This window comes from Polyodon spathula, chromosome 10, assembly GCF_017654505.1.
Source record: "Polyodon spathula isolate WHYD16114869_AA chromosome 10, ASM1765450v1, whole genome shotgun sequence".
In the NCBI taxonomy this organism is placed as follows: domain Eukaryota; kingdom Metazoa; phylum Chordata; class Actinopteri; order Acipenseriformes; family Polyodontidae; genus Polyodon; species Polyodon spathula.
The window spans coordinates 10,177,430-10,195,300 of record NC_054543.1 but is presented as its reverse complement, the minus strand read 5'-3'; the positions used below and the strand labels follow the sequence as shown (position 1 = coordinate 10,195,300).

Here is a 17,871-nt window from a genome sequence, read left to right as displayed (position 1 = left end):
GTGCATTTACAGGATACTATCAAAGCGGCTGGTGATTTTACCACTTCAGCCAAAATGATTCTGTGGTAAGGGTGCTAATGTCAGTATGTTACCAGGTTCTAAAACTTTTAAATGTAGAAAAAAATATGTTCTAATACGCAAGTTAACCACAGAGGTGGGCCTTAGGCTTTGAACTATTAAATTAAGGACAACAATCAAGCAAGTGTTGTTATTAGTGCATTTACAGGATACTATCAAAGTGGCTGGTGATTTTACCACTTCAGTCAAAATGATTCTGTGGTAAGGGTGCTAATGCCAGTATGTTGCCAGGTTCTAAAACTTTTAAATGTAGAAAAAAATATGTTCTAATACGCAAGTTAACCACAGAGGTTTCTTCTAGCCAATAAATCTTACCTAATATTCCTAGACAAATACATTATATAAGGAGTATTAACACAGCTGAAATAAACATGAGAGATCACAAGAACATTGAGTATTTTTTAAATGTATTTATCACATCAAAATTAAAATAATGTACCAGTTTCAGAAGTTTGTCCAGTACCAGCATGTTGATTTTCAGCAAAAATTGCAACATATGCCAAAGGTCTCTTTATCAGGTGCAAGTGAAAAGTCATAATAACAGTACAAAACAAAGCAACTGTGAATAATTAAATACACAATCATTTAATAATACAAGTTATGCCTTCAGCTTTCTATTCTGAAAATGTTAACTCAGTCCAGCTGAATATAAAGGCTGTCAAGGAATTACACAAAATCTAAACCAATCTCATCACTTCTTCATGACTTTATATCAAAAACATGTATCATCAAGCCACATCCAGATGCAGCTTGCAAACAGGAAAGTGATCATTTGTAATAGGATGTGACTGCTTATGACAGTAGATTACAAACAAAATTGATAAGTAAAACTGCAACAAACCAAGAACAAACCCCTGTGCTGTGCAGAATGGATAAATTCTGATAAATGATATTTGTTATGATTTGTGCTCCAATAACTGAACATGATTCTTTCAAGACATCTGGACGGAACTAAAATTACCCAACAGATGTCTGATCCCCTCACATACACATCTCAAGATACACTGTGTCACTGTAGCATAGATTTCTCATTCTTTATACACCCAAAAGCAAGCATTCTTAGGTTTGCTCCATTGCCCTCGTTTAACATTTACAGGGATGGAAAATACCTTACACCATGGTGAATATCCCATAATTAACATACATGTTAATCATAAATGCAATATTATGACATCAGTGATACTTTCAGGATGTTTAAGCTTCTTAGGCACAGCAGAGAGAAGGGTGTCGTTCCTCTTGTTGTTTAGGAGACCAATTGGAAGCTATCCAAATAATCATGCTGCTGAGCTGACTGCATCTTAGACCCTGGTCTAGAGCATTGGTCAGGTCTCGGTCCAGAGCTGTTTCAGCAGGGTTCATTTTTTAAGGCCAAGATAAGTTAACAATTTAGAATGAAAACATAAAACCTGTACAAACACTTACTTGGTGTAAAGTGCCACGCTTCCCACCCCCACCCCAACACTCTTGGAGAATGTCTCTTTACTTTTCATTGCCTCTTATCAGAGGCAGAGTCAACAGCAAATGTGCACTGAGTCACTTGGACACCAAGGCAGGAAATGCACATAAAGCACAAAATGAAGAAACACCAAGAAATGTGTTGCAATATATTTGATAATGGAAAAACAATTCAATAGGCTGACAATTATCCAAAAACCCTGAATTGTATTTGCATAGTCATACACACTTTTCTTTCTAAACACAAACTATCCATTGACCTCTCTAAGGCACATACAGACATTTGAAGGGACTACAGTCCAAACGAGCCCCCCAGCAAAGCTTCAAGCAGACACCTCTCGCCTTTGTACAGGCTTTTTCTAAATCATAGTTATGGCTCTTCGACTTCCTTGTCATATTGGCTGACCATGAGGCATCAGTGCAGCCTTTGGCCTTGTTCCAGCCTACAAAAACATGTAATACATCAATGTAAACTGGGTTTGTTTTTCAATAACATTGACAAAAGAAACATGGTATGATTTTGCAACTTTACTTCAACAACCAAAGCAGTACAAATGTGCTGTAAACAACACAAAGGAATTTTATACTTTCGATACCTAGGATAGAATCCTCTTGTAAATCATATCCCTCTCTCTCCTACTTCTGATGTTTTTTTTTTTCAGTTTGCACATTACTAGAATTCTAAGATTAAGGCTAACACTGACTTGTATTTTTAAAAACAATATTGTATCCGGTGTGCTTTTGTGTGGTCTAAGATAGTACACTAGTGTCTTACCTGAGTCGGTTTCCAGTGTGGGACAGCTGATGGAGGTTTCACAGAAGGTACTGGAGCACATGGACTAGGCTTTGTATACTGTGAAAAGAGGTACCACACATCTTGTTATTTCATGCATATTAGTTTATGCATAACTGGTTTGTAAAACTTTATCGACTGGTTTCATAGACCCTGATTATCACTAATCTTGGACTAACTAATGTTATTTTTGGTAAAGTAGTTCAAGACCAGTGTCATAACCACAGCTGACATTCTACTGAGGTCAAACTTTGGTTTCAAGCTATAACTGGCAGTATTTATATGACAGCCTGGTATTTACTATTCAACCTCCAAATTTATGTTATATGACAAGCCAACAGAGAAGATTAAGGAGTCTTATATTTTACCAGAATCTTCACAAGTGCATCAGCATTTATGATGCAAAAAATCAACTGAGGACATGACCTTGGTGTCCTCACAGCTAGTTAAAGCCATGTACAAAACTAGTGCTACCAGGGGTCTGTGTAACCAGCTGTAAAAGTAGTAAACCTTCAGGTACTGACAAAACTACAGTGGCCCACAATCATGTGTCACCTAAATAATTATACAGAGTCTATTTACTACAGTCCTCCATAGTTTAGCCTTCTGGGCACCTACTTTATATGAAAGAACCCTAGTTTGTTTGCATCATCAAAAGACACAGTACTTTAGATATATGAACACACTCTTCCTTTCCCTACTTGTCACTGTTTATCAGAGGCACACTGTATTTAATGTACTATTTCATGTATTATGCTACTATCATGTATTATGCACTTTCCATTGTATTTAATGTATTATGTATTTTTTTAAAACTGTATATAATGTAGTATGCATTTCTCTGTATTTGAAGTATTATGAATTTTTTTGTTGTTACTGCATCTTGTAAAGCGTGATGGTTGTCCACTATGAAAGGCGCTATATAAAAAAAAGATTGATTCTTACTACATTACTAGGAGACGCAAATGAAAGTGTAAAACTGTTACAGCTCAAATGTTATACTAAGACTAGTCTCTTAGAAAAACAAAATATTGAAAATTGCAAATAAAGATTATGGTTTAAATAAACTAAACACTGAAGGGAGACTTACCGGTTTGGCTTTCAAGTTGGGCAGAGGTTTTGTAGGGGGGGCTGGTTTGGCCTGCAATAATATAAATGATTAATAATTTTGTATTTTTAAAGATGCTTCTAACTAGTAGTATTTAGCAACACCTACTTCTTCAGTTCCATTGTATAACATTTACTTCTGCCAACTAGGCCTAGAAAAGTTTTTTTTTTGCAGGTTCAAAACTGAAACCCAGGAATTTATTTTTGAATTTCCCTCAACTCTGTATTAAATAGACAACATGCTTTCAATTCTTGATGACGATAGTTTTAATTGAAGTGGGTTAACTATTAAGGAAAAATTGCAAGATAGATACAATCCAGTTTGATGTAATTAAATATTTTAGTTTACCTGTGAATATCTTGGCTTGGCTGGAGGGACAGGAGGTGGCATACTGGGTTTTACAACCTGAAAAATAATGCAATTAATAATAATAATAATTTATCATACATGCTTTATGCTACTTTTTACAGGGCAATTAGCAAAGACTGACAAGACAAAGCTGATAATCAAACAAACAGAATATAAGTATCAATTACCTGTCCTGATGTTGTATTATACTTCATGGGTGACTGCTGCACTGCCTTGGGTGGCTGCAGACAAAATACCCCCAAAAAACAATAAATAAAAAATAAGTAAAATAAAAAATAATATAAAAAGCAACCTGAGCAAAGCAGCAAAGTAGAACCCAAGCAGCTTACCTGTGGCGGAGGTCGACTGGGAATGACTGTGACGCACAGGGGGGTGCAGAGCTGGGGAGCAGACGATGACTCCAAAAATATTGGCTTGCTGATCTTGGGGGTCCCAGCCCGAGGGCTCCCTTTGTTACCTCCCCCTGGAAATAATGGGTTTGACAGTCCAGATTTTTCTTTTCTGAAAGGGAATTTGTTGAAAAAATAAATTGCATAAATTGGAATGCTTGAAATACAGCATGGTCCCATACAGTATTTTCCATTTAAGGTTTATTGAATAATCTTCTAACAAATCCTCAGGAGATTTTGTTTTTGGTTGTCAGTGATAGTTGTTTTTTTTTTTTTCACGGTTAGCAACGTTGTGTGTCTTTGTTATCCTAAATGGGTCTCTCGCTTCATTAACAATGTAAGTTAAACTTAGGAAACACAACTGAACAAACACAAAAAAGAAGCCTGGTTTTGGTAGGCAGAATTATTTCCTATTTCAAGTCCAGTTTAAATCCAGTTTAAATTATTCAGGAAACTGTGTTGAACTGACTAAGGTAGCCAACTTGACCAAAGTCCCTGGTTGGCACAGGTGCTTTAAAATCATTGGCAAATTACGATAAAAACCCCAGAGGAAGCAACACTATTAAAGCAGAAAGGGTGACAAATACTAACGTTTTTCTGGGGTTGTTCTCCTTCCCGCTACGTCTGCAAAACATTAGTCCACTGGTGATAAGGGCAGCCATTACTAGCACGACCACTGTTACTGTTACTCCAATAATGATGGCATTTCCACCTACAAAACAAATCAAAAGGTCATTCTGTATTCTCACTTTAGAGTCATATTTATATAAGAATATATAAGAAAACCCTTTCTTATTGTGACTTACCTTTAGGGAGCTCAGACAGTTTAACATCACAATATGGTGGTGACCATCCTGCATCACAGTGACATTCCTTTTTATGATTGCAGACCTAGAAAAGGGGATTCTTTATTAAGAACGGCATATAAACGGCAAAGGATCAGAAAAGGTAAGGAATCAAAACAAGAGCAGCTGTGAGAAATAATTAGAAGGGCTTTTCATATGGCACACAAAGGGACCACTTACTTACCCCATGATTACTGCATTTTGCAGAACAGTCTCCCGTTTCATAAATATCAAGGTCCTGACACCTGCCATTGTAGCACACCTGCGATTTTAAAGAACAAATAAAACATTTAGTATTCTACGAGGTTCAGAAGAGAAGGACTAAAGAGATGATCTCCAGCAAATTATGTTTCACAGTATGGTTCACTCTCCTTTTCCACCACCGCCTCTGTTTTTATTAGTTATTCTGCAATGTCATGAAAGTTTGGAGGACTTGCAATAATGCCAGGTATTCGCATACAGTACACTTGCATCTGTAACACAGTCTTAACAGAACAGTAACAGTGAATAACACTGATGTGTTAATAACTCCTGTCTGTCATTTTGCATGGACAGGTAATTGTTGACCTAAAAACAAGTCAATGTCTCACCTTCCCCTTTTCACATTTAGTTCCATTAGGGACCAGCCCAAGATCTTCAGAGTCAGTATCATTTAACATCTCTGCTATTTTACACTGTATGGTCCACTGAAGGGTTATCACGTATTTGTGTTTAGTGATTGGGAACATATTTCCATCCTGACAATGTAGCTTTCCACATTTAATATCCCTGCAAAATGAATTTTATTTATTACATTTAGACCATTTATACCTAAACAACATTTTTCAAAATTAGATATATATTCAGCGTACAAGAAAAAGCAGATCTGTTCTTTATTTATCTCACACACACACACACACACACACACACACACACACACACACACACACATATATTTTAAGGAAGACTTTACGTCTGTCTACATTTAAAAGTTGGCAGGATGAATGTGGTTGTACTGTATGTAAATGCTGACACAGATATTGTTAGAACAAGACCCACACTATCCTGGGAAGAAACAGAACTGAAAGCAAGCAGCTGAATCTAAAGAGGTGTTTTCCTGGTTTTGTGTCCTTGTAAAAAGAAAAATTGTTAACCCAGGGTTAATAAGCAGTGTTGAGTTAAAAAGGGTTAGGGTTAGGGTTAGGACTCTGTAAATCTGTTTTTTATCAGATAGATGAAATGGTGTAAATTCTTCCTGCTACTTGCCTCTGACTTCTTAAAAAAGATCAGGTTTCACAGAAATATCATCACTAGGATGTAAAGATAAGCAGTCGTATTAATTAGGACTTACTTTTCAGCACAACTTTGATATCCATTGAGGTTCTTGCAATGAGTATGCTGGTCTCCTCTTTTATTTTGCTGAAAGCAGGATTCTGGAGCGACTCTGGCAGCTAAATGATAACAAAAAATACCCCCCTGTCAAAGCTTACAAATGCAACAGGACATGACAGAGCAACGTGCATATTTAGAAAGCTGATTAAGCATTTGATTAAAAATACTGATAGCTGAGTTTCTGACAAAGAAAATGTATTGGGCTGAGCACTGGCTCTGGATAACTATTAATAATACCAGAAAGGCTTTTGAAAGTACCTGGTCCCCAAAGGGTAATGCAGTGCTGCTGGTGTGTGGGGCACTCTCCATTAAAGCAGTAACCCTGTCCAGATTTGCAAGGGGATCCGTTCATTTTGAAAGCATTCTCTGGACACTGTGGGTTCAGGCCAGTGCAATACTCTGGCAGGTCACAGTCACTCACACTATGTCTGCACACATCTCCAGCTGGTTTGACCTAGAGTACGCAATCAATTAAAACTTTAAAGGATGTGTATCTGAAAAGTAAAACCAAAGATCCGTTCCAGAATTGCAGTTTATTTAATCTGGGAAAGGCTAAAGCTAGTACTTGATTATTGTACAGAAAAATGTATTTTCTTGCATAAAATGCATAAAATGTCTGAGGACCTTTGAAGCAAAGACAGACACACACATCATGTTAATCCTATCAGACCAGAGTAAAAATGTAAAAAATATGTTCTGTTTTGTCTTCCTTGTTTTATACAAATTCCATAGTTGTATTTTTATTGCTTGATCATGTCCTGCTTTTATTTGTTTTAGATTACACGCTCAGGGGCACCTAATTTTAACAAAGGTTAGTTGCACAAACATTACAATATTTCATCAGTCCCTTGTATATACAGTATTTGCTTAAAAAAACTTTCTTCAATACTACTGTTTCAGAAAGCAGTAGCCTTTTTGTCTGTATTAGCAATACAAGATCACTAACAGCATAAGGAAGTGAATGTTAAAGTGTTAAAACTAAATAAAATCACAGTAAGCAAAAAAAAAAACAACAAAAAACAAAAACAAAAACAAAGAAAAAAACATGATAACTACAAAATAGCCATATAAATATAACAGTAGTACCTTGGGTAAAGCTTTACCTGTAGGTAGGATAGAGCACTGCATTTAAAAGCTTGGCATACTGAAGCACAGTACAATAAAATCACAATGAAAAGGTCATTAGAGGTTCATGCAGCTGTGGGTAAATGACGAGGTCTTACCTTGCAACCGTGGCAGCATTCACCATGAGCACACTGGGCCCCTTCCTTTAATCTGCAGGTTGTGGCATTGCAACAAGGGTTCCTGCATTCCTAAAACAGGAAAGAGATTCACATACATTGCAGGAATAAACTGATAGTTGCTCTGAGGCTGAAAGTACAGTAACTTAATCATACCAGTTTTTTCAAATCAAGTGTTTATATATTTGGTGTGACTTACCTCTACAGTCCCACAGTCACACTCTTCACCCTGCTCCACAAAGTCATTACCACACACTGGGCCTCCGTACAGATCATCTGTATTGGGGGTGTTCAACAGGCAGCTGGGGTAGTACTGACTCAAGAACTGCTGTAGGGCCTGCTGGCTACAGTGGCTGAAGCTATCTGGGTAAATGTCACTAATTATGAAAAAACAAAACAAAACAAAAAAACCCACAAATGTTACCATGCCGGGCAGGACATAAATGCACACAACAAGCAGGATAACTTTATGAAATCAACTCTTTTAAGTGAAACACTGCAGGCCAGCACAGACCAGACAGTCAAAGTTACTGCTAACTGAACATAGTTTGAGAACATGGGCATAAACCTGTCTTTAAAAATGAAAAATATTTTAACAGAAATGTAAAATGAGATGTTATTTCTGAAAATAGATAATGTTGAATCAACAAAATAATTTCTTATTGACAAAACATTCATATTTTTACCTTGTGACATCAGAAATTATAGTTATTGTACAATGCCTTGATATTAGAGCTGGATGGCCGAAATATAGCAGAAATGTAATTGTTTAGGACAGGGTCAAAATGGTGCCAACATGATTAAGCTCTATTGTTGTATGCTGCTTTGAAAATAGGACATTCTGGTAACTGCAATACTTTGCTGGTGACATATGGTATAATATCCTATGCTTACATAGTAGTTTTTTCTGTTAAAATGATCCTCATTCAGGCTCAAAACTGCTTGAAACTTTACAGACCAACATACTCCACAGTGAGATAAAAATGTAAGACGACAAGAATTCTACTGCCCTGACTATAAAACTCATTTAGGTTCTTACCCAATACTATCTGCCATTATACAGCTCTTGCGGGACTTTGATGCTTCACAGACACAGTCAGGATCATCATGAGACATGCCCAAGTTGTGCCCCATCTCATGGGCAATTGTTGATGCCACCCCTATAGGGTTTCTGTTATGGTCCTGTGAACAAGAAAAGCACACTGAAAGTTCTCCAGTACTTACTTCAAGTGGTGTGTGCATTCACAGCTCAATAAAAGCCTGGATACTCGCTGTCATCTTATTTTTTTTCTAAATGTAGCGCACCATTCTAGTACTGCTGAGTAATTAGACTAAGAACGGTGGCTTACAATATGACCGGTACATCCACTTGATTTCCCAGACTTTGACTCTCCATTATAATAGTGGTATTTCATTTAAAAGCTGAATTCATATTGCACATTTCTGGGTAAATAATGTGTTTTTAAAAACTATTTATAAAGAACGCTACCTCATTAACTGCACCAGAGTCACCAGAGCACATAGCAAACTTTGTTGCTAACCCCACTGTGCTGCCTTCAAAGTTAATGCCACTAAAACAAAAAACAAAGATATAAATCAGAAATGCAATTTAAAATTCAACTTTTTTTTATCATGTCTATAAAAAACGCCAATACCTGCTACCACTACACCACAAGAATACAGAAATGAGTTTTAGTCAAGGTTAGACTACAGTCAAACCTTCCTTAAGCTAAAGTTCTTTTTGTTGTTATACTTTAAATCTTGTTGGCCAGGCGGCATAGAGGTCAGCTGTAATCTTATCTGTTTGAATGATTTCTCCCAGTTTCTCAATGCCCTGCCCAATGAGGAACATTGTACACAATAAACAGCAATACTTACGTCACAAACTGAGCATTGTCATGCTTCTTCTTTTTGAGCAAATTCGTCTTGCGCCAGGCTAGGAAATGGCTCAGGGTTTTATCAGGATCAGTGTTGACAACAAACTTGTCCGTGTATGTCCAGACTTCCATTCCAACCAGCACAACACGTATGTTAACGGGTCGATAAAGCTGTAAAGTAAAAGATGATTAACTGGGAAACATAAACCACGGTGAATGGTAAATAAATACCATTAAATTATTGTCAAATCATGTGTGTATATCAGGGTCCCAATCACTAGTATCCCATAATATATAGATATCTATATTATATTATATTATAATATTTATATATATATATTGTTTACTACCGACTAAGCCACACTGACACAGTCATTGCAAAAAAAATAAAACATAACGAGACACTGGTGCTGAAATAAACTTAATCTTGCCATTACGAGCCAGATGGAGTTTATCCGTAAGTGAATTACCTTGTCAACATGATTTACAACTTCCAGCATCCGGCTTCGGATTTCCTGCATGTCTCTGTTATATTTTGTATACTGAAAAAGCAAAAAAAAAAAAAAAAGTTACACAAACATACTTAAAAGCTCATAATAAGACATCTCAAATTACTACAGAATAATTTACAGTAATTTTCACAATGCAAAAATATTGTTGTTTCTTGCTGGTTCATTTGTTCTGACTATATTTGTCAGGGCTTGATAAAGCCTGGCACATGAAACATGGTGCCCAGGACATTACACAAACAATTAACAATTATATTACTCCTCCTCACTTTTACAAGCTACCTACTTCTGTTAACTTTTATCAAGTAAAACTCTTTATCAGGTTAATCCTACCTCTCTGTTGTCAACAACCAAGAACATCTCCACAAATCTGTTGCCTTTTGCAAGAGGAGCACTTTTCTAAAAAAGAAAAAAGACAGACATCTGTTATACACACCTGACAAAAATACTGTTACATCAAAAAACAATTATTTCCCCCATTATTCTTGGTAAATGTGGTGTCAGATGTTTAAATTAGCTCACATCCTTAGGGTATAAAAATATCACACTAATTTTACAAGACAAAGGAGTTCGCGTGGCACACCATGCCATCTGCCACAGTGGACTCCTTCAATAGCCATAGTAATCTAGGCATGAATCACAGAGAGGGGCTTTAGCTACTCCTCCTGAGAAGCCTTAATGAAACAGCTCCAAGTAAGAAAGGATGCATCTTCTTTTTCATCATGGGGGAAGAGCAGGAGGAGCATTTGTCCCAGCAGGAATATCCTGGAGCCGTCGCCATCTAACAATGTCTAGGGACAATTCCGAGGATAAAAATACAGGATTGGCTTGAAATAAAATAAGTTGATACAGCGAGCTGCAAGTACCCAGATCGGTGTCTTGAAGATCCCAGCCAGTCTGGGTCCGTGGTCATAGACAGTTTCACTCGAGTCTCTGCAGGTCGCTCGCTTCATTCTCAGGTGCTCCTGTCTGTAAACAGCATGGGCTCCCTCTGAAGCTCCATTCAGGGGCTCAATCAGGTAGACTTTCTGCTCAGCCATTAGAAGGCCTCTAGAAAATAAAAAAAAGGTCACAAAGTCAACAAAAGTCTATGCTTTAGCTTTAAAGAAACCAGACAAATTAAAGAGTGGTCACTAATGTTCTTTCAAAGCCAAGACACTTAATGTAGTTGAGTGTCTGAGTGTCATGTAAAAAGAGATCCTCACTTCTTTGTAACTGTGTCTTCAATTATTCTTTGGGCATGGACATTCAGAAAGATGTTTGAATATTTAGATATCTGATATGACCTATAAATATCTGATACACCAAAACTGTCATCAGTATATGTTAAATATTGAGGCTGTTTGTCTTTAAATAACTTATTTAAAACCCTACAGATTTTTCAGCTAAACATCCAGCACTACAAATGTCTTCTTGACTCTTAGCAGGACAGTGGTGATTGTGGTTTTGATCTATATGCTTTTATCTGAACAATACCAAAGATAGCTCTGCTGAACATCTTTTTTTTTACAAAGAATCAGTAAATTGGGGAAATTACTTCACAGTAGCTATAAATATGTGTGAGTGAGTGATGCTACTTCTATGTATCTTGTGACGTGTAAACAATGTCACAGAATTTGCTAAATATATTTATTGTCAGTATTATTCATTCATCTTTTTAACTGTATGACCGAGCTGTGCTAAGGACGTACCAAGCCCTCAAGGTGCGGTTAAGGGGAGCCTGGTTTGTTTTTCCACTGCAGAGCCAAGACATGCTATTGATGTCACAAGCAACGTGTACCATACCCAGGGTTTGTGTCCATTTGCTTCAAATTGTCAGAAATTCAGGCATAAACTTTCTCACTTCTGATGCATGACTCCAGATTCCTGAACACTTCTATCTGCCAACAGAGAAACTAGAGTCTGCACTTCCTCAGCATCCCAAGGCTGTACTTTTCTCTCATCACACCTGCTGCCCGCCATGTTTGTTGTTTTTCGTTTTGGAATGTACTAACATGAAACGTATTGACGAAAATCCTTAACCCTGCCCCTGGCTCGGCTCGGCGCCATTCGCAGACGGATTCAGATGTCTTGTGAGGCTGGAGTTTCATGGTTTGGTTCTCACTCGGCTCAACAAATAGCCAGTGGAGAACCACCCGTACCCGTACCGTACTGAGCCCTCACGGGTCCGATGTACCAGAGGAGAAGGGGTATAAAGTGCTACCATCTGTTCAAAGAACTCAGATCTGAACTCTGGCGGTTAAACTTAAGTACTTGTCATTGCTTTATTCTTACGACTCCCTAAACTCATATAAACATTGGTTCAAAGAACTTAACGCAAGTTTGTTTTGGACAAATTAGAATCATGTAAAGAAATACTGGGTTGTATAACTCAAAACAAATTCAAATGTTATTATATTTCATACAAAAAAACTCCACCAGTTTTTATTTTTTTCTCTTATTTGAAAATGCGTTGAATAAACGTAACATTATCATTGTCATTTTTTTCAATAAAAGCATGACATCTCACATTCCAGATCAATGTGTAATCTTTGCTTGAAATAATATCATTGGTAATTTATCTCTTGGAGTGAGTTATCTTCATAACAGAGATATTTTATATATAGTGAACACCCTCTGGTCATTGCAAAATACTTTTATGCCCTTTTTTTGTCTAACCACTTTAGTTCCAGATATCCATAGTATATTTTAGCTGTGCTCTTGCTATGATTTCAATCCACTATTGGGGTTGTTTTAGTTCTTTTTTTTTTAAAACTTAAATGCTCCAGTGTGGACTCATGAATCAAGCATAGTGCAGCTTATTATAGGGACCTATTTTAAAGGAAGTGCAAAGACAATGAATAAAATAATCAGAACCATAATAAAACAGCAACTGAACTTTTCCTTCTAGCAACCTCATCATTTCTGGCTAGAAGTGTTACTTTTCACTTTCTTCAAAATAGGGCCCACAGCCTTTAATAGCTCAGCCAATCATTGGTTAATGTACACCCTGGAATTTCCCCTTCAAAAGAAAAACCCACTTAGCTTTATACACTAATGTAGTTGGCTGTTTACCCTTTAAACATATTGTGACTGTATAGTAACAGGTCATTTAGCGGTTAGCAAAAGCTAGCTGTTAAATTATGAATCACGTGTGGGAAATCAACCAGCCACTGCTAGGGCTTTGTTAAAATGTTAGCACGTCTTATCTTGTGAGCAGATGTCATTCTGTGCACAGAACATACAGAACACTTTTCAAGATAAAAACTCCTTTTCATGTTTGATAGTAGCTCCTGGGTACAAGAACCATTGTTATGATTAATAATTATAATGTTGTGTGTAGGGTTTAAGAGATGTAATCTTGTGCAGGAAGTGGTCCCACCAATCACATGCCTCTTACAGTTCTTCTGAAAAATGTTATCAGCTATATCAGAGAAAAATAGGGCTAGGTTATAAACATCTTTAGTAACACCATGCGAATATGGACTTTCCATCAGTTTAATGATAAACACATTTTTTGTGGGCAACAGTGAATTTCTGAAAGCTGGTCTACATAAAGAGATAAAACTACACAATTCTTTACCTGATTCCAGAGCATGTAGTTATACTGACGGAAGAGTCTTTCACACCTTGAATGTGACCTTGATAGAAGCAGTGTTCCTGTACCAAAAACAGCAGACTTTAAAATTGATACACCACAATAATATAGCTTTTAAACATGACATGTTCATTTTAAAATAATTTAGTATAGAATTGATTTTTTTCATACCTCAATATTTGGAGAGCTAGTCACCTCAGTACCATTTTGTAGATAGTGTGTCTCAGTGTAATCTTTTCCCAAAAGAATTCTAAAAAAATGAAAATCAAAACATGTTCCTTGAGTAAGGTATTTGTCATCCAGTAAATAACTATTTAAAAATAAACTATACATTGTATTATTCAGCAACACACAGTTACTGCCTATTTTATCAATAGGTAGATGTATAAATATCCATTGGACATCATTCAGCAATTTGACATCTTCAGAAATATTTGAATTAATTGAACAATAACGAGTGAGAATTATAGCTTACCTATTCTTTTCAAGATTAATGGTATAGTTCTTCCCTTCTATAGTCAAGGCATACTGCACTTTCTCAGGGTAGGGAACCTGCAAATGTGAAAGTTTGTATTTGTAATTTTTTGTATGTATTATACTTCCAAAAGCCTCCTTGTATATTACCATATTGGAAAAATGCATGGACCTGGGAGAAATGCTATACTATGGTCTGGTTTATCAGTGAATATACTATCAGAGAATTATCGGTGAATAAATCCCAGATGCTTCACTGTTACACTCTTAAGAAAGCCATTTTAATGTATTTGTTAAGGTATTTTTTGTCTTTTATTCAGAGTTGTAAACTCGGTTACTTTTCAGCAGGAAAATCCAGCCCTAACCAACAAGTCATCAGCGAGTGCATAAAGGCTGTGTGTTATTCTCTCAAGTCACTTATTTTATTTCGGCCGCTCAGTCAAGTGCTGGGAAGAGAAAACGGGAGTCGACCGCTTAGAGCCTGGAGGAAGGGCTACCCTCAGCCACGGATTCCCTAAGGTTCCTCCATAAAAATGAATAACATGTGAGTAGGGTTTTTTCCTTGTCTGCATGCTGAGCGGTTTGTATTTAGTTCTGCGCGGTGCGTGGTCAGGCTGGAGAGGCTGGCTCTCTCCCCCAGTGCAGTCATGCTCTGGGGGACAGGCCATGTGTCAATTTTCATTTTAATTCATTTTTCAATATTTTGGGGGTAGGTAGCTTCTGCCACTGTGGGGTGCGTTAATCATTATTATTTTTCCATTCATGGCTTTGGCGGCTGTGTCTTTTGGGGGGAGGTGGCTCATAGGCACTTCCTAGCTGCGGCACTGGGATGCATGAAACTGTTCATGTTTTTCCAGCCGGCCTCACGCAGGTAGCCTTTGCACACCCACGGACGAGGCCTCCGGACAAATTTATCATTCACCCTGAGCTCCCATCACAGTTCACTAGACCATGTGTAACTGCAATCAATTAATATTATCCATGGCGGATTCTCTGTGCTGACATGTCATTTCACACTATATTCCCCTCACCAGCTGTGACAACCCATTCCTATCTCAATAATGTATCAATTGTAAAGCAATACACTTTTAATTTTCAAATAAGTGACTACAGTAAACCATGATTTAACACAATAAGCTACACATAGTTAAATCTAATGTAGTGTCGGACAGTTTATTTCTGTTTTGGTTTTATTATAGCATGCAGATTCTTCACAGACTGTAATTTGGATTGAATTGCTGTGATATAGTACTGTATATAGTATTTCCATATAAACATTTTAATAGCGGATTACCCTTGGCTGAATAATGCTTGGATTGAACGACACATGTACATGTGGTAAAGAAAATGGATATTTAGTGTTGAGCACATTTCTCTAAAGGCAGAGTCATTTAAATTGTCTTTTTGTGGAAGTCATTACACATCAATCAAATATCTAGCAATGAAACACAGGGCCTTCTGGTTCTACACATCTTTTATTCCCAAACCAAATGTAGGACACATTTAGTGTATTGGATATACATAGGAATGACTTATCAGACTGGCAGCCCTGGTGTGCACATATGTAAACTCAGAAGTAGGAATCTAATTCACAACTCATGAGGACTATGAAAACCCCTGGTTGATTGTAAGTGTGTTAATGAATATTTGATAATCAAACTGAGAACATTATGGGCTAAATAATGCACACTATATATAGTGAAGAGAAGCTGTATTTAATCAGTGCACAAGCAAATTAAAACATTAAACATTTAAACATTACTGATACTTCACAAGTTTGTACTGCTGTTTTTTTAATCACTAATGAGAAACAGCACACAGTTGATTGATTTATCACTGGGCAGTAAAACAAAGAAAACACACCTCTTTTGAAGAAATGTCTCGTTTGGTTCGGCCTTTGGTCAATCTTTGAGGAGTAATTATTTCATACTTCTCTACATCGGCAAGCTGGGCAAAATCATTTGAACATGATGCTACAAAGAGAAAATAAAATTAGACTGAGTGGAAATAAACCATTGAAATAATATGCATCAATGTTTTTATATTTGAAAATTAAATAAATACACAGTAAAACTGATTTTCTTGTGCATTCCAGCCCAGTTCCATCCAGCTCCTTGATTATTTATTAAATGGCCCTAGCATCAATTAGGCAATATTTTACTTAAGGAAAACAAGGTCTTATACCTGAATTAACTAAGTTAACTAAATTAACTAAACAGATTTAATAAATCCATTGAAATTAACTGAGAAAAAACTGAAGATTATGGAAGTCAAAAACAGACACTTTCTTGGACTGATGGTTGTTGGCTGACAGTAAGCAAGATATAAAGAATGCATTGGGAAGAGAATAAGTGAAAACTTTATTAGGACAATGTTACAGTAGCTTATCTAACCAAGGCCTTAACAAAAATATATTTCTATATCAAAACAAAACCAAGAACAAAGACTGAAAATAATATGATAAATAGATGGAGGTACTAACAGCACCCGTTTGTTAAAAGGAAGGAAATTACATTATCAAAAGGGAGTTGCTGTTAAAACTGAAGATGCTACTCCAGATTAAAGGTCCAACCATATACTAATTCACCATACTTTGCCCCCTGACCATAATTAATTCCTTGTGATATTATATTTCAATGACAAGGCTATGACCCCAAAAAGTTGTTAAAAATGTAGGCAGTCACACTAACAAAAATTATGAGTTGGGAATTTGGGAAATCTTGTTGTCTTTCTCTGCAACACAATAGGACTTTTTAGGAATTACTCATTCTTCAGCTATATCCTCTCAGCTAAAAAATACCTTTATAAACCACTGGGAGATAGCAACTGTAGCTGCCACACCAGCCACAGATGCATTAAAATAACCCATACCTAGCCATCAATTGAAGCTTACTGTGGACCACGTCATCAATTACACCACATGAGTTTATTACACAATCTCAACATATTTATTAAATGCAACGTGCGCACATTTGCACTGAAACATATTACAGACTACGAGTAAAACAACCTTTCATGAGCAATCTGTATTTTAAACGCTTAAATAAAAAAAACATTTTAGACACTTCAGCACGAAACTGACATAGAAAAAAGCCACAGTATTTAGTACATCTAACAAAGGAAAATGTCAACAACTGAAACTCTAGTCAGACAAAGCATATTACTACAGTATAATACACACTTTTACTCGAATATGCCGGCAATTGTTTAACTGCAACCAAATGTGATTATAAAATATAGAAACAAACGTACCCAGTTTGCAATGGCATATCAAAAAAGAGAAGAAAGGTAGAATCCAGTGCATGTCTGATACAATAATTGTGACGCTCAACGTCCCAGATGTTCAGTCGCCTCTGGATTTCGAGTTGAAATAGCTCTTAACTCTTCTTAAACCCTGCCCACAATGGGATAGGATTTACATAAACTGTGAGCATGGGCAATTGAATAGAATTTACCAGTCTGGCACCGTCACATAGTGACTCACACGTAAAGCGATTTTTACCGGAAAACAAGTTCAGAGAAATGGGAGTTAACGCAGTGAGTAATTGAATTTCAGAATTTTAAAGGAAGTTCTGAAGCGAACTAGACGGCACATGGGTATTTTGTCTTTTTTGCTTCAGTTTCAATACCTACATAGCATACTGTTGACGCCCAGCAAGATGCCCATTATATTATGAATCCTCAAAACGTGTGTCACTTGCAAACAATGTTGTATTTCAGTGCTAATGTAATGTTAAGGTCAGCAGCGTGTATCAGACAATGTACTGTAGGGTACAAAGTTTAAC

At 36.7% G+C, this 17,871-nt stretch overlaps 1 protein-coding gene across 1 annotated transcript; it reads right to left on the bottom strand.

Annotated features, from left to right (window-relative positions):
* Positions 1–468: 468 nt before the first annotated feature.
* Positions 469–17,488, bottom strand: LOC121321841 (disintegrin and metalloproteinase domain-containing protein 8-like). The gene is made up of 25 exons (XM_041261107.1): positions 17,339–17,488; positions 15,950–16,059; positions 14,088–14,164; positions 13,784–13,862; positions 13,598–13,674; positions 10,902–11,085; positions 10,369–10,434; positions 9,997–10,068; positions 9,528–9,697; positions 9,139–9,220; positions 8,689–8,831; positions 7,849–8,026; positions 7,632–7,721; positions 6,667–6,862; positions 6,368–6,467; positions 5,628–5,805; positions 5,222–5,299; positions 4,999–5,083; positions 4,784–4,904; positions 4,133–4,304; positions 3,971–4,024; positions 3,783–3,839; positions 3,417–3,467; positions 2,309–2,386; positions 469–1,976 (listed from the first exon to the last, which is right to left on the bottom strand). Exons 1-25 carry the CDS (start codon positions 17,388–17,390, stop codon positions 1,926–1,928), a joined length of 2,601 nt encoding a protein of 866 aa, XP_041117041.1. The 5' UTR covers positions 17,391–17,488; the 3' UTR covers positions 469–1,925.
* Positions 17,489–17,871: the final 383 nt, after the last annotated feature.

Bases quoted from the DNA above. Each gene is read 5' to 3' on its own strand.
- LOC121321841 (XM_041261107.1), bottom strand. From the start codon at position 17,390: ATGCACTGGATTCTACCTTTCTTCTCTTTTTTGATATGCCATTGCAAA. The intron at 14,165-15,949 runs GTGTGTTTTCTT...TCACATTTGCAG, and splicing joins GAGACATTTCTTCAAAAGAG to GTTCCCTACCCTGAGAAAGT. The intron at 6,468-6,666 runs GTACTTTCAAAA...GTTATCATTTAG, and splicing joins CATTACCCTTTGGGGACCAG to CTGCCAGAGTCGCTCCAGAA.